Source organism: Apostichopus japonicus, chromosome 16 (genome assembly GCF_037975245.1).
Source record: "Apostichopus japonicus isolate 1M-3 chromosome 16, ASM3797524v1, whole genome shotgun sequence".
In the NCBI taxonomy this organism is placed as follows: Eukaryota; Metazoa; Echinodermata; class Holothuroidea; order Aspidochirotida; family Stichopodidae; genus Apostichopus; species Apostichopus japonicus.
Genome location: NC_092576.1, coordinates 24,722,083 through 24,746,957, shown reverse-complemented (window position 1 = coordinate 24,746,957; position 24,875 = coordinate 24,722,083). Strand labels below are relative to the sequence as shown.

The 24,875-nt window shown below is 37.1% G+C and overlaps 1 protein-coding gene across 4 annotated transcripts in view; it reads right to left on the bottom strand.

The window, feature by feature from the left end:
* LOC139983090 (uncharacterized) overlaps window positions 1-23,964 on the bottom strand; it is a 115,362-nt gene extending 91,398 nt beyond the window's left edge. For all 4 annotated transcript variants that reach the window (XM_071996436.1, XM_071996437.1, XM_071996438.1 and 1 more), the window contains exon 1: window positions 23,676-23,964. In XM_071996436.1, the coding sequence (XP_071852537.1) occupies window positions 23,676-23,814 (139 nt within the window). In that variant the 5' untranslated portion in view covers window positions 23,815-23,964. The remainder of the gene's footprint in view (window positions 1-23,675) is intronic.
* Window positions 23,965-24,875: the final 911 nt, after the last annotated feature.

Sequence of the window (24,875 nt, the reverse complement as noted above, 5' to 3'; positions counted from 1 at the left end):
TTCTGAGATCAATGAAATGACCTTGCAAACCTCTGGTGGCCGTTTGTTACATCATCAGATAGGGGTGTCATATGATAACAATCTTTTATTTTCAGGAAGTATGTATGAATGTACTGTATGTATTTTAGATCCTCCTGCAAGCAGGAACTCGCAAAGAAGCCTCAATGGCTTATCAAAGCCGCAAGCTGACCGAAGTCAGTCTCTTAGATTCATATTTAACGTCCATGATTATGAATTGTCAATTGTCAACAACTCTGTAACTGGACGACATACATCAATTTTGGAGTGACTCGAACCGGGGACCTTATGATTGGAAGGCACTGGCGTTAACCACTGAGCTAACACTCCACAAAGTTACTTTCAGGAACAATCACTTCTACGTTGACCAGCTAGTTACTGCCAGGGGGGTAGGAAGCTTCCAAAATGTGTGGGGGGGGGTAAAACATCAGAGGGGCACTTTCCCATTCCACAACCACCACTCGTTCTGCTACAGACCGATACACACCGGCCATATCACTTAAATATGATGTATGTATGTATGTATGTATGTATATGTGATCTTCCCGCAAGCAGGAACTCGCGAAAGAAGCCATGGAGGCTTATAGACTCGCAAGCTGACCGAAGCCAATCTCTCGGCACACATCCATTTAACGTCCATGTCGGGAAGTTGTAATTGAACAACACCCTTGCCAGACGACACACCTTGCTGTCGGCGGGGAATCGAACCGGGGATCTCATGACTGGGAGACGCCGGCGTTAACCACTAGGCTATACACTCCGCCTTAATGATGTGTTAGTATGCTATCAATAAAGAAGTAATTTCTCAGTATTGATACATCGTTTATATTGTATGTTATTAATGATTCCTTATTAAGACATTAATTATATTTTCATTTATGTATGTATTTTTTTCTTTCTTTCTTGGGAGTCCTTGACCTTGTTAAGCCTGAATTGGCTTTTTAGAGGACTTCCCTCCACATAAAAACATGTGTATATATTTATTATCTGTGGAAAATCAAATAAATAAATCAAATCAAATACTATTACGTTGAAGTGAATAATTAAAATAAAATGTTAAAATTAACAAAGGCTTGAGATATCCAAAACACAGTTCTTCATCAAAGGTGCACATTATATTTGCCAGTACTGCTATTTTGGAAAAATGTGTGGGGGAGGGGGGCACATGCCCCCACAGCTCCTAAACCCCTGGTTACTGCACACTTACCAAAGATACAGAGAGATAGAGGTCATAGTTCAAATAGCAGACATTCCTAGAAATTACTCAAGGAGCGGCCAGATCATCAAACTTGTCATGACAAAGGCATTGTAAATAAATCTCCGATAATTTGTCAAAACTCGTAAGAATTAATGGGAGCTCTCTCTTAATCGTATAAAGTGCTTCAAAAATAATCAGATTTCTATTTTTAATTACTGACAGAAAGAATGCCCGCTAATTTTGCACTTTGTCGGAAAGGCACTTGTGGTAAATTGATTGTGCTGCACAGCGATCAATATGCTGTTATGGTTGCCACCGGCAGTTGAAGGATGGCAGGAAGCTTACATCTGTCTGCTTATTTCAACAGAATCAATAGAGTAGCCATGAAATATCACCCTGGATGCCGCATCATCAATCTCCACGGCGATGGGTGAAACGAACTAGATCAAACCGAACCACACCGTTAGACACACCATATGTGTGCTCATGTGTATTCTGAAGCATACATACATACATACATACATACAACATATAGAGGTAATTTAAGAGATGTAAACAGGAGAATTAAAACTTTCACTTTAACATCCAAAGTCCTGAACAAAATGATGTCATCAAAATTTCAGCCAATGATAATCCAAAGTTCCAGCTTTGTTTACAAAATGTAACAAAAGTAAACAAATATCAACTGAGCATGGTCTTGGTATCACAGAAATATAGACATGCAAGTGACATGGTAATTGAAACAATAAGTTACATGATAGCTATGTACAGTATTATGTCACAAGTTGGTACTGTGACAACAGTATGTTATGTGGTACAGTCTATAACAACAGTCTGTTACATTGTACAGTCTTTAACAACATATATGTTACATGGTACATATAACAATAGTATTATATGTTACATGGTACCATAACAATAGTACTATGCTCATGGTACCTATAACAATAGTATTATATGTTACATGGTACCATAACAATAGTAATACTATGTTCATGGTACCTATAACAATGGTATTATATGTTACATGGTACCTATAAAAACAGTACATGTTACATGGTACAGTATATAACAATGTTCAGATGTATGTTACATAGTAGTACCAGCGTAACAATGTTAGTTGGTACCAGTGTAACAACAGTATTATGTTACATGGTACCTATAACAACAATATTGTTACTAAGTGGTACCTATATATACAGTATTATAAATACATGTTACATGCATGGTACCAATAACAACAGTATTATACGTTACATGGTACCTATAACAACAATATTGTTACTAGTGTTTGCACGGGTTATCCGGGTACCCGGGTACCCGCCCGACGCAATACTACCCGGTTCCTAATTTATTACCCGAATCCTATGCAAAGTGTGATTTAAAAAAAAAAAAAAAAATTGCAAATCTACGGTTAGGCAGATTCTCCATTGACTTAGTGTGGTGTTCGGCAATGATGTGGATGAACGTAACAACAATAATCAATGTGTTTCATGGATATCTTATAACTGCGTCATAATTTCAGCGAATAAACAAATGGTTAGGCTTAGCTATATTTCTCATGCATTGACTTAGTGTGGTGTTAGGCTATATCATGTGGAAGAAATTATTATTTATTCATTCGTTTATTTCATAGAAGGAAAGGCTGACAAGGAATTTTACGACATGTTAAATGGATTATAGACGGGATAACTAAAAAATAATAATCGCAAGTGGCTTTTTACTAATCGTGTATACCAAATGCGATCAAATTGCGCGAATCGCATAATCTCGCGGCTAATGCTAACCTTGGGCTTGCATAATAGATAGTAGCAGTAACAACTGAGCTAAAGGGATATTTTATGGTCTGATCCAATAGACGTGGAGAGCAAGCATAAGCAGCGGTGGCAGTGCGATGTTAACAACATTACTACCAATTAGTAGTTATGTTAATTATATTAAGTAATTAACAAGTTTATTGACAGAAAAAAACAAATAGAAATTATTGAGAAAGGTATACCTTACCTATACATACGTTTTTGAACATGAAAACATTGTCAGTAGAGAATATATTTCATTTATTATAGCATTTAATATGTAATTTCTTAAAAATCGTGATACACGAGGGTAAACAATTTTTTCCCGGATACCCGACGGGTAACAGCTCTCGGGTACCCGGTTCCCGATTTTTGGACCCGTGTAAACACTAATTGTTACTAAGTGGTACCTATACAGTATTATAAGTACATGTTACATGCATGTTACCAATAACAATAGTATTATATGTTGCATGGTACCTATAACAACAGTATGAATGTTACAGTACATGGTACCAACAACATCATTATCATATGTTACATGGTACAGGCATTGATTTATGGTACCTAAAACAACAGTATTATATATGTTACACAGTACCTGTAAAGTTCTATACTGTATATGTTACATGGTAGCAGTGTAACAACATATATGTTACATGGTACCTGTAACAAAAGTATTGTTACATGGTACAACAACAGTATTATGTTACATGGTACCTATATTAAACAGCAGTATTACATATTTGATCTCTGACCTTTCATTCAGTGAAAGTTATCTTGTATATAGGTTACATGATGACAGTAAGGATATCAGCATTTATAAATCCTACTGACATTGAAGAAATTGTCCAGTGTTAATTAACATGAACCCTCACAGATATATGCATTTTAGTTGATACCCATGTTGAAAGCAATTTGTATTTATGAAGGAATCTTTGCAACTTCCGAGTGATGTCACGTTTAGTTGCTTGCACTTGGACGTCAAATTTGAGATTCCTACGGAGCTAGTGCTGCTCATAAATGATTTGTGTTTGATCAAATTCACAAACCTCAAGTTGCAAGTACTTATTGATCTAAATGTTGATTAAACGTTTGTCCCCTTCACATTTTTATATCTAAATAAATACAAGGTGTGAGAAAATTTTCTAAAGATTCAAAGCTTCATTATGTGATGCAAAATGTGATGAGGATAGTTTTAATGAACGTCACTTCAAACCTTGCCATGTCGGCCGATTAGTAAAGATCAATACTAACTGCTAGTTTTGCATCAATGGCAATTTTGCTTTATAAACTGTACATAGTCACACCAAAACATCTAAAATATTATCATTCCCATCAATTTCAAAATCTTCCAACAAAACTGCGCACAAGCTACGTACAACCGCCCTTAACTTGATATTAAAGTCTATAGCTTTGCCTTTTCACTACATTTTTGATTGAAAAGTTCAAATTCAAGCATGCACGGCCCCAAATTAAATTTTTAGTCTTTGCCATTCTCGGATGTTTGATTGTGTGCACATAGCACTATGACAGGTCCTCAGATTACCATTTTCTGTTACCTTGACAACATATTGCCAGATGGTTATTTAGTACTAGGTTATTTTTTTTCACGAAATTTGATCTTAAATAAAAGATGATGTTTAAAAGATTGGCAAAAAGGTAGCAGAGATCAACTCAGCAACTCAGACAGGTAGCTCGGCTCTCTCTATGACTCTGGAATTAAGCCAAATAATGATAATAATAATAATAATAATAATAATAATAGTAATAATAATAGTAGTAATAATAATAGTAGTAATAATAATAGTAATAGTAATAATAATAATAATAATAATAATAATAATAATAACAACAATAATAATAATAATAACAATAATAATAATAATAATAATGATAATAATAATACATGGGAGGATTAAATAGGGCATTCAAACAGTACTGTAGACTGCCAGAGACTAACATGCATTACGTATGGTAGCCACGTTGGAGAGGCCAGTAATTATCATCCAAGTAAATGTGGAATAGGCTAAAATGTCAGATGTGAGGAGACATGACATTTGTCTCGGTGACAGGCTTGACGAGGAGCTAGGAGAGGTCATTAGCATTTGACCAACCCTGCACAAGGCCTCCCTTAACCCCACAGGGAACTGTATACTGAAGGTATGTATATTCAGTACTGTAATTGATATCAACGTACACAAGATGGAATTAAATACACACTGTACATATGTACAGATATATATATCTTCAAATGAATAAACATCTAGACACTTTACTGCCATATGTAACAATTGATGTAATTATAATCTCCAAATCTACCATTTGTGGATGAAATATATCCTGTATTTTATATTCATATAGTTAATTGTGACTCAGTATGTAGAATGGAAAAGAGAACTTGGAAAGGGTTTCATGGAAAGACACACAGCAGCAGTCAAGCAGATGTTTGGCAGTAATTGTATAGAGAAGAGACTGTGAAGGCACTTTAATTGACAAGCTTTGAATATAATTAGCTTTTCATACAGACACTAACTTTAAACGATGCAGGGACGCAAGCCTTTATTGCACTCGTAAAATGGAAATCTTGTTTAATTTCTTCTTCATTTCTCTCTACGGTGCAAGCATGTTGTCTGTATTTGTTGGCTGTGAATCAAGGACTACAAACCAGATATTAATATACATTTCTTGTTCAACTATTCACTTTTAATTGTTGGTTAATACACAAATGACAAACTGTATACTGTTGCAGCAATGATATCATGATATCATTTGTATAGATATTGATATGAACGGTAGCATACAATATTGTTTGAAAATCTCACCAAACAATATCGCCTGAAAGTTAATATTTGACCGAGTGTGTTATAATCAGAAAGTGGCAAATTGCTGATTAGCTACATTCACAATCGGGCCTAGATGCTGATTAGTGTAACTATAAGGCTCAATATGAGCAACGTAGTGTACCGTGGCATAGCCAGAGGGGGGCTGGGGGGGGGCAATGCCCCCAAATGTACTTTTGCGCTACAGTATTGCCCCCCTCCCCCCAAATGAAATCCAGTGATGTATTTAAAATATACTTCTTTTTTACATTTTTTCAAGTTCTAATCACAAGTATTCATACCTCAGGGCTCATGTTCATACTTTGGGTCAGAACTTGGTAATCAGACTGAGATATTACACATTTTGGGCCTTCATCATACCCACATACGGAGACCGTTGATCAATATCGTCCCTACAGAATAAGCGCCAATAATTTGGCTGGTTATATAACCATTACAAACTAGCGCTAGCAACCCATGTGCATTTTCAGTGACCAATGATGCCAATCGTGGAGAATTTTCACTGCACGTATATGCCCAATAGGCCTTGTGAAACATGTTCCACTGAACCATTAGATGTGTATTTGTGCAGACGAGGTGCCCGTTAATACATATATTTTTTGGTAATTCCTACCATCAACCATCACAGGTTATAACAATAGAATGCTGGCTACGCCACTGGTAGTGTTAATACCAAAAGTATCGAAACCGAATACCGAAACCATCGTCTACATAACCGACCAACCGGAGCATGCGACATCTGTCAATTAAGATTTCATATTACTGATATATTGCGATACTGTTTTGAGTTTGTCAACGATATTGATATAGAAATTTGCATACTGTTGAAACCCTAACAAACTGTAGCTCTTATTAGATTGTCAAATGCTATCAACTCTTTCTGCAATGAGGAGCACTTTATACACAGAGCTCAGCCTGTCACAGCAGGATCGAGATGATGGAACCTTTTATTTGACATAGTTTTACCAAAGTATACAGAGACTGTATCTAATGCCTGCTTTTATTAAGACCTGGCTGTGTTCATATGAGATGGGATGTGGGAAAGGGGGGGGGGGGGTGGGTCTTGGGAAATGGACAGTGGAGAAGTAACAACTCAATATTTTCCAAGAATGGTGGATAACAATTCTGCCCCTAAATTGTTAGAGTCCAAGTTATTGTCCCATACTTAATATGGTAGAGGTAATACAACAGATATAGAGTTATAGAGATATTATGTTGCATAAATACCAGTGCCATACCAGCACAATCAAGTCAGTCATGCAGTTTTGTTAATTACTTTTATTAATTCATTATTAATTCTAGCTAATTAGCTCAGATAGATCTAGTGCTAGCTAGGAACCGAATATTTGGTATTTTTAGTAAACACTGATGTGCATGCATGGTGAACAGTGCGTGATGACCTATAGGGGTGCGTCCGTTTACCCATGCGTCCGTTTATCCATCATGCCGGGACATACAGTACCGGTTTTTTCATTCATACCCATACTCACGGTATTGAAGGCTGTCATCAACAAATATACCGTAAATACCAGGTATATCCGAAACAACCTTGAATACCTGGTAAAAATAATACCTTGTTAAAACACCGACCCAGACAGTACATGCAGACTTGAGGATAGCGATATTCCCGCTGCTACTGTTAATCGTGTACATATACCTTACTACTCCCCGTAGTCCTAAACTGTAAACATTGTTGCTGCACAATCTTAGCCCTTGCATCTGTTGCTTGTACTGTACCGAGCAAAAGGTCAACGGAGGGACACAGATATGTTTCTTGCGTTTTCACCTTCAAAAATGGTTTAAGCCTAATCAGCCAATCACGAGCCCAGAAGGTGTATATTTACACACGTTGATTTGGAACAGTCTACCTACGGATAGGGGAGGGGATGGGGGTAGGGTAGGTACAGAATACAACACAGCACCTGTTGAAGATTTCGAAACACATGCTTCGGTACACCAGGAAAATGGGATTGGATGGCATGTGTGTCAGGGCTGTGCATTTACGTTTAATGATCAAAACGTTTAAACGACTAGTTTCATTGGTTTAAATGTGGCCTTTCGTCTTCGACATTTGTGAAAATCGAGCTACGCGAAATATAGGGTCAACAATCCAATTTTACCCTGATTGAAAATAGAAAATGAAGTGATTAAATTGTGATTATAAGGTTTCAGACTTTGACCTCTGTAGGGTGATCTCAAATGACATTTGACCTCCACAAATATCTAAGGTGTTGTTGTACTCATTACAGTGAATCTGTATAACAACTATGTCATCAGATATTTTTTGGGGGGTTCATGTTGACAAGGGTTTTCAGACAGTTTGGATAACTGTTGACTTCAGAGATCTGCCTAAAATTCAAAGCTTTGGAGTACAACTACTGTGGATCTACTCAGTGGTGAAGCTAGAGGTATTGGTCAGAGGGGCGAGATTGGTCTGTAGGGGCGCTTTGGACACTATCTAAGCGGAGCGCCACCACAGGTTGGCGCGGAGCGTACATAATTTTTTTGAGTATACTCCCTAGATCACCGGAAATTACCCTTTCCGGGCCTTGCTAATTTGCAGATAAACGAAGAATAAATAGCGATTTGAGCATTTTGTCAGGTAATTACACCAACAAAATGTGACAAATGTCAATAGGTAGATGAGAGCGCAATAAAAAAGTCAATAATCGCGAATAAGTAAAGAGTGGTAAAAAGCTGAAAAGGGCGCCAGCAGTCAATTTGAGTCCGTCAGGGGGGGCATCCGCCCCCCTCTGACTACATGGACGCTCCCCCACTGGATCTACTGTATATATGATCCACTATGAATTCCATCCAAGGTTCACTTTTGGAGTTATTGTAATTCCAATCTTTCCCCCCACTTTGACCCCTTTTGACCTTTAACCCTGTACAAAAACAATTGTTCTTGAAAAATCACCAAGGTGGATCCAAGTACTAAGTAAGAAGTTTATCCAAGTTATACTATTGGAGGTATCAGTCCTCTCTAACAAGTTTTCAAAATTTGACCTCTGGTGACTTCAAAAGACCTTTGACCTCTACAAAAACAACAGTATTCATTTAGTCAGTAACCTGGGATTGTCAAACCTAGTTTAAAACTGAACTTAAGTGTGCTAGTTGAGTAACCAAACATGTATGTAACGTCAAGGCTTTACATTCACACACACATACACACGCACACATACACAATGATATATGCCATCAGCATCGCATGCATTCCTGTTGTTGTATAAACAATAAAGGAATATATTATGACAAAGAATTTTTGCAATCAATAGAAGGAAATCAATCTATATTCTCCACTTCATCCTTAGTCTTGATGTTTCATTGACAATGGAAACATGTTAGTTCTTTGGGTACAGATCGGCTGAAATATCCAATTTATTGGTTCTCTCGTGGATGAACGAATGTCGATCATCGGGATATTTTCAAAAACATACTCAGAGAATAGAAGAAACAAAGAATCGCACAGCATGAATTCTCAAGGCTATGCAAGCTTTGTGAAATTCATTTTAGTTGGAGGCCTCCGTTGTGAAAAATATGTCACACATATTTTTAGAGGCTTCGTTTTTCCCCTCAAATATTCGATTACTTCATGACCTGAGCATATATAGTTCTCATTGATACTGGCCTACATTCCTAGATAATTTACATACAACAGTAACATGAAGGACAAGACCTCTTGGAGAAATATTTGTCTGAACCCCATCAAATAATTGACCTGGTTCGACAACGAGGCCTGGAACTAGACTGAGATGATGGACCACAAACTGTCCAGCTAATTACTACCCATCATATGTTATGGGAGTGGTGGCAATGTTATATAAGGATAAAGGCATAATGAGTTAAAGCAGAAAAAATTATTGGACAAGAAAATTAGGACTATGTCCTATGACATGGGGCCTAGATTACTGTAAGGGAACATATTGGTGCTTGGTGCCCAGTGAAACGCATTCTATGAAAGTTTAAATGCAGTCCATATCCCGAGTGAGTCGTGTATATAAATGCATTCTATTCAAGTTTGAATGCAGTCTATATCCCGGGTGAGTCATGTATATAAACGCATACTAATAAAGTTTAAATGCAGTCCATATCCCGGGTGAGTCGTGTATATAATTGCATTCTATTCAAGTTTGAATGCAGTCTATATCCCGGGTGAGTCATGTATATATAAACGCATTGTATTAAAGTTTAAATGCAGTCCATATCACGGGTGAGTCGTGTATATAAATGCATTCTATTCAAGTTTGAATGCAGTCTATATCCCGGGTGAGTCATGTATATAAACGCATTCTATTAAAGTTCCAGATGTAGTCCATATCCCGAGTGACTGGATTGCTACATGCAAATTGTGAGCCTCAAGCAGTTCACAGCTGATGGATTTGTCTCAGGGTCAAATCTATTTAGACTGCAATTTATCCAGTACATTCTTGTGCGTAGCCAAGGGGGGCGGGGTGCCAAGGGGGCAGCCACCCCCCTTCCTAAATGTCATATTTTTTTTGTATGTTTTTATGATATCGCTAGTAATTTCAAAGAGAAATGCTAAAATGCAACTTACAAGGCCTGGGAAGTGCCAATTTCAGCGATCTGGGAGGCATTTTCAGCCGAACTTTTCTTGTACGCTTTGTGCCAACCCATGGTGGCGCTACGCTTAGATAATTTGCAATACCATATTTATACGGCTCTGATAGTTTTTGCCTACAGTTTCGCCCCTCCCTTGGTAAATTCCTCGCTACGCGGCTGAGTACATTAGTTACATTGAATACCCCACATGATAAGAAACTACTTGATCATGCTGAAGATATCAAATAACTGTATAAAAACTGTATAATGTTCAATCAAAACATATTTATGTCGTACCTAAATGTCATCTTAGGAGAATGCCAGTGAGAATTCCTTTGACATGTTAAACTTAAAAATCCATCTTTCTGTTCATGCAAGCTGGTGATCATGTCATATATAGCTCTCTCTCATAGCTGCAATAATTAATTTAACAGTAAAAACTCTCTTTAATTTGAACTGAGCATCCATATATTGTTATCACTACAAACCAGGGTTCGGTTTTTTCCGGAAGAAACCTATTTCTTCCGGGGACGTGGAAGAAACTGGAAGAAACCTGTTTCTTCCAGGTTTCTTCCAGTTTCTTCCGGAAGAAACTGGAAGAAACCGGAAGAAACTGTGAAAATTGGCGTATATGCAGCACAACCCACATACATGATAAAGAGACAAATAGTTCACAACCATCTGACTGAAATGCATACCATTGAAACCATCAAAATATGATATTTTTGTTTTGATTATAATTTTGGGTTGTGTTTCTTTCCCAAAAGATGTTTGCTTATAAATAACAATATTGAAAGACTACTTATCATCTCGCGATCCCCCCATCAACCAGAATTGCATAACTGGCCATACTGTATGAATGATTAACCTGGATTGGCCCATGCACTGAGGATTTAATACAATGAACACCAAGAAATAGCCAAACAATATCTGTTGATTTAGGCAACAGTTTAATTTCTGCAACTCCCTAAATTGCAACTTGTAGTTAACAGGAGGACTTGTCATCCCAACAGCAAAAAGAACAAACATCCACAATTAAAGGCATTGAAGACTCGCCCCAAACCGTGTGCGGCCATCTGAAAAAGTTAACTTTCTGTTGCTTGAAAGTGACGTTTTGTTCATGTCGCTACAAAATGCATACAGTACAGTAATGAAACGTGATACCTTGTTATCTTTAGCTGGACCTGAGATGTCCATCGCTGCATTGTTTGTATAGACTGTGCTGTGGGTATTGACCGCAGCTGTATGTACTGACTATACTAGTGTATAAGTACCGATGGTAGCAAGCTGTGTGTGTATTTTCTGCGATCGATGGTGGTGTCTAACATTTCTGTTACACCTCATTCAAAACTAGGTCAGATTACCGGCATTAGACGTTTCTTTTTGTGCGAGTCTTCACACCCTTTAAATACAGCTGGCCACGAGCCAGCCCTCATTTCGCACTACAACTTCCAGTCTCATGTCTTGAGTTCAATCTCCACAAAATATGTCCATAGTGGTCAATGTAATCGTAGTAATGAGTGTGCATTGTAGTAGGCCTGTAGTTTCCAGGGAACACTTGCCCCTCCACTCAGAAACTAGTTTTTAACTAAGAACTGGGCTATAATCAGGACCATTCTGGTCTGCAAAATATTGCTTGCCCATAGTTGTTCCCTGAATTGTCTGATGCTAGTAGCCTAGTACTATATTGTGTACAGTATATGCTGGAAGCAGGTCATGTGCTCCAAACCTAGATATAGAATACCTAGATGACACTATAGTGCTTCTTGTCCATTTACTACATAGTTAGAAATCATTGCAGGTTGTTATGAAACTTTATCAACAGTTTTTCCCCCCAAAATGAGTTTCTTCCATTTTGTCCGGAAGAAACTGGAAGAAACCTATTTCTTCCGAGTGGAAAAAACCGCGGTTTATTCCGCGGTTTTTTCCACCCCCGGAAGAAACCTGCGAACCCTGCTACAAACTTATCATTTAAAATTCAAAATGCATTAATTATATGCCAATTCCATCATGTCATTTTTTTAATCAGAAGAGATACATTAAAATATTTATCAATTCAATACGTGAGTCTCACAAACCATCACATTACAATACTCCAGCAACTTGTTTTTCTTATAGCTTTCGGGCTTCAAAGACTAACAATTAGAAAGCTCTCCCATGAATGTTTCCCTCAGTTATTCAGAGCTCAGTAATTAAACATTACGTTGTATGTGTTAACGTGAGATTCTATTGGATAAGTCGATGAAATAAACGCAGAAGGTAAAAGAATTAATATTTGATCCCTCCGAGTGAACAGTCACGCATAAAGTAATATATTCTGTCTCAATTTCCTGGTTGTCTGGTTCTGTCAGTTTAAATGTGCCATACGGTAATAATCTGAATAGACTGACTAAAAAAACACACAATTTTTTTTTTTTTCAATATTTAAAAAAAAAAATAGGAAATTGTGCGTAGTTTAGTGTATCGTCTGATCTGTTTATATTCTGCTTAATTAAGTTCGAGTAAATAGTCAGTGCATTGATGCTGTAAATGTTAATTGATGAGTAACCATGGCAATTTGATGGTTTGCAGGATTTAAAAGCTAAGTCGTGTTTCGCCTCCAATGATCGAGACAGGGCATGTACAGCTAGTATTATTACATTACATATTAGTTAGGCTTAAATGTTAAAGGATGTCTAGCAGAAAGTATCCTACACATGCATCCTTCATATCCTACACATATATCCTACATATATCCTACACATATCCTACACATATATCCTACACATGTATCCTACACATATATCTTGACACACTATGTATCCTACACATATATCCTACAATATATCCTACACACATATCCTAAACATATCCTACACACATATCCTACACATATATCCTACACATACCCGAGCTACACATGTACCCTACACACAGTGTTCGATTTTTCCGGTATCGCATCGCAAAATGCGATCCAAAACGACAAACTTGCGAGACGTTTCCAAATCAGCATCGCACATTGTGCCGATTTGTGCGATACAAATTCCTAGTCAGATTGGGAGCAAACACTCAAACCTTAACTTACGAACTGTCGATCACAATGTAGAAGTTATAATTTATTGAGTTTATACTCAATGTTCAACTTATTCACTTGACCGTTTAGCGAAAAAAAAAAAAACTGAAAAAATAATATCCTACCATAGTTAAGTGTAAAGCAAATAGCCTAACCACCTCGGCGGCTACGGATCTCACGTAACTAAAAGGTTCCCTGGCAACGTGCCAAAAAAATGTTAACAAACAGGTGTTACACATGGGATGAGCTCACAGTTGTTGGGAAGGTACCTGGGCAAATTCGCAGCACATGTACCGTGGTACAGTAGTTGGGTATAGGGTTAAACACTGCAGTTGTAAAAATGTACTCATAGTGCACGCTATTCATTGTTAGGCAGTCTAGAAATGGGGTTTTGCTGAACGTTGTTTGTTTCATAATATCGGAAGTTTTGTAAGTTGCACTTTTTAAAGATTGAAAGACAGATTAAATCTCTTTTCATTTTATAACATAATATAGCTACTTTAACTTGTCATTTTAAAATTTTCATCAGTTTCGTGACAATTTAAATAAAAAAAAGTTGTCAGTATTTTGCATCCTCAACTGCGAATTTTTCCATCGCCAGACATCGCAAAAAATGACAACAATTTTCGGGGGCTTTCGGCCCCAGGATCCCCACGAGGGGTTCTACCCCATGACCCCTCCATAGCCCTAAGACGGGCCCCTGGACACCACGCCTTTATGCTCGCACGTTACGCGTGCTAGGCAGGCGAACACCGGCGGGAAATCGGCAGTGTGTTCGCGGGAAATTGAACAAGGTTTTCCAACACTGAACTGTGCAGTTACTGTATGCATCATGTTCAAGGTTTTCACGGAGGCCTTTGAGGAAATGAATGGTTAGTACAGTGTATATATGCTGCACTAATGCTGTGTGTAGGCCAAGGTTCACGAAGGTCATTGGTTATATTCGCGAGCCGTAGACGTGTTTTTAGATGTTACGAAGAGTCACGTTTCCATGGATATTAATCGAAAATGAATCTGAGTTTAACTGACGCTAAAGAAATGGATCGTCTTGGGCAGATTAACAAATCATTGCAAGTATAAATAAGTACAGGTCGCTCTGCTGTTAAAAAGAAAAGTTCAATATCGGTTTGCTGTTATCGGCAATTAGGCAAAATTTTACCGATACCGATATGCTGCCGATATTGCAAATATCGGCCGATACCGATATTGAAAACGATTATCGTAGCAACACTAGTATAAATAATAATAATAAACAAACATTTTCTAGTTAATACATTGATCGCCAACATTTGGTCCGTTTTGTGGTAATTTCAAAACTGCTATTCAATATTGGAGAACTGCTATGCAACAAAAATATTGTATAGCAATTGTCGAAATTTGTTGCTATGCAATTTTTTGCCCATAAGTCGAACACTGCCTACACATATATCTTACACGTATGTATCCTACACATGTATCATACACATGTATCCTACACGTATATCCTTCCTACGGATATGTCCTAACGATGGTTTGGATAATTGGCTGGCTTTTAACTCCCAATAATGCTGAAATAGGATGTAACTAATACTCAGAGACAGTAACAAAGGTTGTTAAAATTTAAGAACTTGGTACTGCTATTCGTTGCAATTGGGGTCTCAGATGAACATTAGGGAGTGAAATTGTGGTTAAAATATCCCAAAGTGTAGGTCTACTGTATGTAACATTCCTATGTGTAGGCGTACTGTACAATCATGAGACACTAAATGAACAACGTTAAATTGTTGAAATCAAGGTTCTTTGGGGAATTTCACATTTTTCAGGTACTATTTCTCTCAAATTGTTTAGGCCATGAGAAGAAATGTCCAACAAACACCAAAATGTTGCTTGGCCGGACCGTTATTTTCTTCTGAGATTTGAGAAAGATCTGATTTATTTTTGAGCGTTTAAAATGCCGAACTGGCAATGCTACATGGCCAGCAGGCCTACAGCTAGTACCACAGGTGCAGTCTGAAACAATTATAGGAAACAACCATTATTTGAAATTATTTATAAACTTTGTAAATAAAGAATAAAACATTAATGGATCCATAGGACATAACATTGTGTGTATTGAATTAAAAAAAATAGATACTGTATCAATGATGCAATTAGCAACCTAACTGGATGATGACGCCAGGAAATAACAAAAATTGACAGCTTTCTTTCCTCTGAGAAATGGAGGAATAACCATCCACAGATGAACAAAATTAACATTTTCCCAAACTTCATAAGAGACTGCGCTATTCATTAGGATATTCTGGTAGCAGGCATTTGGACACTTAAAGTGTGTGAAGACTCACCCCCTAAAAAGAAACGTCTAATGCCGGTAATTTGACCTAGTTTGGAATGAGGTGTAACAGAGGGGTTAAACACCACCATCGAGCCCAGAAATACACACACAGCTTAATTGCTATTGTCCGTAATTAGACACTAGTGTACAGTCAGTACATACAGCTGCGGTCAATACCCACAGCACAGTATATGTACAATACAGCGATGGACATCTCAGGTCCAGCTAAAGATAACAAGGTATCACGTTTCATTACTGTCTGCATTTTGTAGCTGACACAAACAAAACGTCACTTGCAAGCAACAGAAAGTTAACTTTTTCAGATGGTCGCACACGGTTTGGGGCGAGTCTTCAATGCCTTTAAATGGAGAAGTGAAATATTTCAAACTACTAGTTGAAGACTAAATTTCAAGATGTTACTCCTAACTCAAGATATGGTACATAACCTCTTTTGGCTGCAGGCTAAACCCTCAAATCTTCCCTTAAAGGGATCACAGTGGGTAGTCTTTGATGTCAAAACAGCAAATATTCTTATCTAAGCAAAAACCTTACTTTCCTATATTTAATAATCTTCTTCTTGAATTATCCTTGGAAACCTAAAACATTTGTAATGTTTGCCTAGAGGTTCCAAGGATCCCTGAATTTAGAATTTCATCGTCATTATGCAACAGTTTTTGTAGTTATATTATTTTTCGTCTCTGAATAAATGGGTAAAATATTATAAAGAAAATCAGAAACAAAATATTCAACTACTTTGGAGTGATGAAGTGATGACATAGATCTTTTACTTTGCTGTTGCCAGAAATATATAAATTGAGAAATACCTACGGAAGCTTAAAAGTTCCATCAACATAAGAAAAACTTTGTCCCATAAGTTAACATTTTTGCAGAAAAATGTTCAATCGCTCAGTTAAAGCAACTGAGTAATCCAATATTTTTGTCTGATTTTGATAAGATATTATCTTGTTATATACTGAAAAAATGTTGACTTATTGGCTCAAAGTTTTCTTATGTTGATGGCACTTTTGAGCTTCCGTAAATACCTCAAAATTTGACAAATTTGTATCTTTTAACAAAAAAAAATTGCTCTGAGGATGTAGTTAAACCTAAAGATGCCAATAGATGCTTGGTTTATTTTGGAGTCATTTAATAGATCAGAGACGGTATCACAGACTTAAAATGTTAACAATTAGTGTGCAGGATTGACACAAATACTGTAGTACATAAGACCACTTAAAACAAACTGCACACAGGAGTAATTGGTAATAATACAAATTGAATTCACTTACAATATAAATAGTATCAATGATGTAATTTCTCATATATCAGACACAAAATATGGATGTCTTCCTGAATGTCAGAATGAAAGGTCAAAGGTCAAATTAAGCCAATTAATAATAATAATAATAAATAAGTTCTTAATATAGCGCCAAATACCTAAAGGCCTCTAGGTGCTTTACAAAACCTAAAACAAATAAAAAGTCAGAGAAATCAAAGGAATAAAAAGTCTAGAAAATACATTTAAACGAAATTTAAACAGTATGTTAAAATACAAACACAAAAATTCTAAAAACACCAGAAGACTATAAAACAGACCAAAACCTATAAAAAAAATGAACTTAGGTGATTATCTGAAATGAATGCAATTATGAGACATTTATCATCTTGAATACTTGTGCACTTTATTTTTGCAATTTGTTGTTTACGGTGACTCATTTTCAACAACCTGCAATTAAAGTGAGATGTATTGGACTTGTTAATTTGATTGATTTATGTATTTGCATCGGGATGTACCTTTTAAATTCGAACATTCTGAGCAAACCATGTGATATCTGCATATATATAATTGAATATTAATTAACATAACTAAGAGATTTAAGTGGTTAAAAGTAAACATGTTCATTGAGCTGCTCCTAACACCCCAGTTACGAATTGTTTACCCGGGCAATATATATACATATTTTGTGTGTGTCTATCAGAGTTTTTAACACAAGTTGGTAATGATCATATATACCTAGTTTCATCAATCAATACTGTTCTCGTAGGTTGTAGTTTTAATTGCCCAAGCAGCACTTAGTCTGTTGCTCTAACATTCATCTTTTTTCTTCTCTTCTAAGTTTGGTATATTGTTGTAATGTCTAAATGTTTATTTTCACCAGTAACTTATATTGAGGAGGTCTAGAGATATAAATTAAAACTCAATCACAGCCAACATTAAGTCAGCCTCACCATTGTATATATAGCCAGTACCTCTTCACCAGTCTAAAGTCACTTACAAGAGGCTGTAAACCAAGAATTTCCTTGGCATGCAGTATAGTTGTTCCCATACATGTTGCTAAGTAATGTAAATCTTGGTAGACTGCCAACGGTTTGATGTTAACTGCACAATTGCAGTACTGCTTGTTGGGTTACTAAGAACAGCTAGTGTTAAACAGATATAAACTTGACAGGCTGCAACGCGTACTTAACACTGCCGCACGTCCCGTTACTAGAACTCGGAAGTATGATCACATAACCCCTACCAGGTTCGAACTGCACTGGCTCCCGATACGTGAACGAATCAACTACAAACTACTTCTGATGGTGTTCAAATGTATGCACAATGTAGGACCAAGCTACCTCACCAACTTGTTTCAGCTCTGACCATCATCCACATATGCTCACTTCGCTCTTATTCATCACTGATGTTACTCATCCCTAGAGTAAAAACACATACTTACGGCTTTAGAACGGTCACATCCAGTGCACCGTGCCTGTGGAACTCACTTAGATTATGTAAAAATGTGCAAAACTGTGAACGGTTTCAATTCAGCTCTCAAAACGTATCTTTTCACCAAAGCATACAAGTATCTCTGTTATTTAATTGTTTTTATTTGTTAAGCGCTACGAAAATTATTTCATAGTTTGATTGGCGCTTTTAAAAATTATGTATTATTATCATTATTATTATTATTATTACTATTACTATTATTATTATTATTATTATATCAATCAGAACCTATGATCTAAACATATCCAGTTCAATAGCTCCAGTTTGCTCTCAGTCTTTAGTAACATTTCAACATGATGTAATCAGCTAATGTTGTCATATTCCTGGTATAAGAATCATATTTCCACCTTCTTTATTAACATTCTAGTACCAATCCCACAGGGGCATAATCACTTTATGATCAACATATTTTCTTCCTGACATCTGTTTTATCGAGAACCTGAAAAATCAAGTCAGGCCCCCAGGTCTTCTTGACAAACTTCAACCGTGTCAAAACGGTAATGTAATTTTGTGTTCCTAGGGTAGCCATATAGATGATTCTAAAAAAGTCCCTCAAAAACTGTTTCCACTTGTTGCCTGTTGATTTATGTATGAGTAGATCCATGATCAATGTACCATACAATCCTTATGTCCAGATTATTTAGTTAGCGAAGATCAGATGATGCACTTGGATGATTTATTCTCTTCACTGTACATACAAACATTGCATTCCTGTTTGAGTCCCTGTCTATAAACTCCCGACGCTACAAATCTGCTATTATTAATAACAGACGTAGGTACGCACCACCATAGGCGTAGGAGCCCAATTTGATTTGGGTGGGGGGGGGGGCTGTAACCAGTTGCCCGAAAAATATAACCAAAATTTTGGCACACTTCCATGTGCCTTCAAAGTGTTAATGTGCATATCAAATAGATATATGAATCGGTTATTATATCGCATGCCAATAACATACAATCCTTTGCCGTGTTATTACCCTTCCTTATTGGTTATAATAATTATTGGGGAAGTCGTTACAATAATAATGATCATAATAATAACAGTTTAACCATTGAAAAACACATTGCAAATTATTTTTCTTTCAGTACAGTAGGTGCCCGAAAAATTCTCATCATATTGCCCGAATTTTCACAAAAATTTTTGGCTGGGGGGCTACAGCTCCCCCGCCTCCCCCCCCAGCCCCACCTCCTACACCTGTGCGCACCACTGTCGGGATGGTACGGTTGCGATACTAACATAATTTATCACTGTGTCTTTGAGAGGACAGTGGTAATGATGATCTCATCTCATATGCTGCACATTGTAGACTTTTTGAAGTCCTATCATTCAACTATAGCGATTTCATCGACAGTTTGATCAGAATATTCCGCCAGAAATTGACAGAATTATATCTGTAAATGTCGGGAGTCAAACTGCCCGAGGCAAGGCAAAAATTTTTGCCTGACTTTACGCAGTGAAGTTAACTGTATAATTTCGGGTACATGCATGGGTGAAGGAATTCCTGCTAGTGCCTAATAATTATACAAAACTGACATTTCCTTGTTTCACTGACAGACATACTGTATAGCAGTTATTGTTGGTCTTATAATTGGGCTTTGACGATTAAATTGCAAAAGCTCTTGTAACAATTTGACTTCCAAACATGGCAACCATACAGAGTATATATATCGGTACAGTCAGATATTTACAGTATTTATACACAAGTACTGCTATGCATGCAAAGTTAGGGGAACACACAATACTATCATGGACACAATTAAAGGGAGTGAAGACTCGCGCACAAAGAAACGTCTGATGCCAGTTATCTGACCTAGTTTCGAATGAGGTGTAACAGAAATGTTAGACACCACCATCGATCCCAGATATTACACACACAGCTTGCTACCGTCGGTAATTAGACACTAGTGTACAGTCAAAACATACAGCTATGTGGTCAATATCTACAGCACAGTGTACATAGCAGCGATGGACATCTCAGGTCTAGATAAAAGATAACAAGGTATCACATTTCATTACTGTCTGCATTTTGTAGCCACAAGCAGAAAACTTCACTTGCAAGCAACGGAAAGTTAACTTTTTCAGAGGGCAGCATGCGGTTTGGAGCGAGTCTTTAATGTCTTTGACCATATATGATGAAGGCTGTAAATTATGACTGACCGTTGGGAAACAGTTATCCTGTTGGATCTGACAAACCGCATAACTAATCTCAAGGGACTACTTTTATCAGTGGGGGAGCTAGGGGTATTGGTCAGGGGGGGCGAGAAAGTTCTGTAGGGGCGCTTTCGACACTATCTAAGCGGAGCCCCACCACAGATTGGCGCAGAGTGTACAGACATTTGTTGAGTAACGATAGTCCCTAGATCGCCGGAAATGACCCTTTCAGGGCCTTGCTAATTTGCAGATAAATGAAGAATAAATAGGTGTCATTGCCATTTTGTCAGAAAATTACACCAACAAAATGTGACAAATGTCAATAGGTAGATGAGAGCGCAATAAAAAAGTCAATAATCGCGAATAAATAAAAAGTGGTGAAAAGCTGAAAAGGGCGCCAGCAGTCCATTTGAGTTCGTCAGGGGGTGGGGGCATCTGCCCCCTCTGACTCTATGGCTGCTTCGCCAATGACTTTTATTGCCCCAGTTGGCAACATGAAAGTGCCTCTTAACTGCACTGGACCTAATTAAACACTGACATGTTGTTACCAGAGTTATTTACAGAGTCATGTGTGGCCTTAAAGATCAAATATAACATGTTGTCATGGTTTCATGCATCTTCTACTAATTAATTTGGTCTTAATTAACTAAATGAATCGTTGGATATTTCAATTTGTTTGCTTTAAAAGATTATTCAAGATCAAAACTATACTTTTGCAGTATTTCCAATCCCCTGGAATCCCAATATCAATCGTTATTGCATGCAGGAACTTGCGAAAAAGCCTCATTGGTTTATCAAAGCCGCAAGCTGACTGAAGTCAGTCTCTTACATTCATAGTTAACGTCCATAATTATGAATTGTCAATTGTCAACAACTCTGCAACTGGACGACATACATTAATCTTGGAGTGACTGGAACCTGGGACCTTATGATTGGAAGGCACCGGCGTTAACCACTGAGCTAACACTCCAACTATATGTACCAAATTTGGCAGTACTTAGGGCAATATTGAAAATGAAGGAAAATTTTTCTGTGACCTTTTATGATTTTATAATATCCTCCATTATGATGGTCAGAGGTTATCAAAGCAGGGAAAACATCATAAACACATTGAGAATTCTGCACATTTTCAGTTTTTACAGGTCTGTATCACTCACTGATCAAGCACAACATCCTTTAATAATATTAATATAATGTCAGGTATATTTGTCCTCTAATATGGTTCAATGAATGATCACATGCCACGAAAGTGTCCATTAGCTATAGGTTGCATCCAAAAACCTGCCATTTGTACTGAACTCGTTAACTGAACTGAACTGGTTAGCTGAGTGATCAGTCCCATCTTTTCACACCTTAGTTGAGCTGCCTATTCATCTATTATGCAACTCATCACACAGCTAATAGCTAAATCACTATCAGATCAAGGCAGACATGGCAAGCTGTGAACAAATCAACTCTTCCAAACTAACCAGTCTGTTTTGCAGAAGAGATAAAGTTTCAGTAAGTTGAGGTCAAGAGAGCTGAAAAATGCAACCTATTGTTAATGGACTAATTCTTGTCATGATAACTGTTTCATGAAATTAAAGTCTGCCCAGATTCTTTTTGCAGATGTGACCTAGGCTAGCATATATAGCACATAGGCCTACTGTAGGCAGAGTTAAAGACAGATCTACTAAAAGTGTCAATTTCCTTCAGCAGAACACACTCTTTTATGGTGGATAACAAACTATACTTGAGGTTTTAAATATCTTTGTCGCACTACTACAACAATTAGGTAACAATATAACCACAAGCGTTCACGTCGAAAGAGACTATATGTACCAATGATTGTAACTTCAACCATTGAAAGCATATACATTTAATACAATAAAAAGCTGGATATATGTATTTTATACACAATCCCTTTGAAGATTTTATTGGGAAATGTTATAAAACATTTTATGCCACAAAGGTAAATTATGTAACTGAGTTGAACACAAAGCGACCATCTTCTTAAACTTGCAATATATATTCCTTAAATTTACTAGAGCCCTATTCACTCTGGCACACGAAACTGAATAACCCAGTCTATACAAGTATACATGCAGGTCCTATAATATCTTCTATTGTAATGGAACTTTCAGAAGGATTATTTCTGCACTCACTATAGGAAAGCCTTTTTTATTCTAATTCAAAATTTCCTCTTACTTTAGAAGTTGACATGTGTTTTTTCAGGATTTTTGTAGCTCATTTCCCCAATGAAATGCTCCAGTTTTCTTCCATTATTCATTTCTACAGTGCTCCATAAGAGAAAATTGTAATGCTTGACAACAGAGAAATCTTGGATTTAGTGCAATTTTTGATGGGATTTGCCACAGTTAAGCAGCCATCAGTGAGTCAGTGTTGTGATGCAGAGCAAGTTGAGCCAATGTTCTTTGCACACTTTGACCAGTTTACAACTCAGAAGGCTAAACATTGCTAACTGTTAGTGTTAGGCCTGACTATAGGCCTAAAACTTAGGCCTATATTTGTAGGCTCAGGCTAGCCTGAGATGAGAACCAGTTTATGTTACTTAGCTCATCCCCCTAATGAAATGCTTCAGTCTTCTTCCCTTCTTCATTTCTACAGTGTTCCATAAGAGAACAATTTTGTAAATAAAACTCATGCTTGACAACTGAGAAATCTTGGATTTAGTGCATTTTTTGCGGGGATTTGCCACAATGAAGCAGCCTACAGATGCAAGTCAGTGTTGTGATACCGAGCAAGTTGAGCCTATGTTCTTCGCACACGTTGATCAGTTACAACTTACAAGGCTAAACATCGCTATAACTGTTCATAATTAAATGATAGGCCTGACTAGGCCTACAGAAGTTCGATCGTACGTTCCATTTATCCCATTACAACATTTAATTGTTCTGCTTCTGCGAAACAAAAATGGTAGCCACATAAAGTATGTGCATTGAAGTTGAACAGAAAAGTGATCTGATTTATTAACTTACCTATGAACGCGAGGTCGACAGCGGTTGTTCCAGTAGCATGCCATTTTTTATGACTTCCCGTAATCGGTTTATCTTCGGAGATTCGACCGGATGGACGAGCGCTTCGTGTACTCGCAGTACGAGTTATTCCTGAACTCATTCTAGTAAAACGACACCGATTGTCCACCCGTATATATTTATATGAAAACAAAATTTAATCGAACATTTCAAATCAAAATCAAATTAGATTTATTGGTTTCAACAGCACCACTCCGTTATCCGTAGATGAAAAGAAGGATGAGAACGCTCACAATGCACAATGCTCACATGTTCACGTCCGTAAGCCTGCGCGAGTAAACCTCTTAGTGCGGTGCATGTAACACAACCAACAGAAATTAATTTCTGTCAACACAACCTACTGCAAATGCTCAGTGAGAAGAAAAGTTATCAACTTTCAGATGTAGTACTAAAGTGGCGCTATTATGATATTATGTTCAGAGCCGTATCTCTGTATAACAGCTGTGATTCTGTAACGCTGTTGCTTATCAGCTCTGCTTTTTGTATTCGAGCTCGGGATTGGTTGAAAGTTATACGAATCGGTTTGAATGTCGTCACCAAACCAAATGTCTAGCTTGGTTGACACTGTACGTGTATCTTAAAATTTCAGAATTACAATGCAATAAATAATTAAATGGAATATGAAAGGGGCTTTGATAATACCATTCGATCGACTTTACCTTGACTTATATCGCACTAGATTGTGTGATTCGGTGGAAATCTGTGTATATATTATGAGGGTGCTTCGATCAATATACGAAATGGTCGGCGATCTTTTGTAACTTATAATGAACATATATATTTTCAAGAAATTGCAGAGATGGAATTTAACACATATCATTATTTACACAACAAACACATTATAATCTACATTTAATTACTGAAGAAAGGGGCCCGGTGCACTCTACTGATAAATGTATTGCCAGATGCTATAGTTACGATAGTACGGGTATTTCTTGAGGCAGAAGGTATGCAGGTTGCTCATAATTTTCCCAAACCAGTTAAGCTAAGTTTTGTGAATTTCGCAAAGATTTGGTATTCTAACTTCGCTTATGTGTAAGTTTTTTTTCTTCAGTTATATTTTTTTTATATCGGTTGCCTTCTTTTAATGTTTAACATCTACAATTGAGTGATGCTTTCAGGAGGGTAAAGGAACCGGGGGGA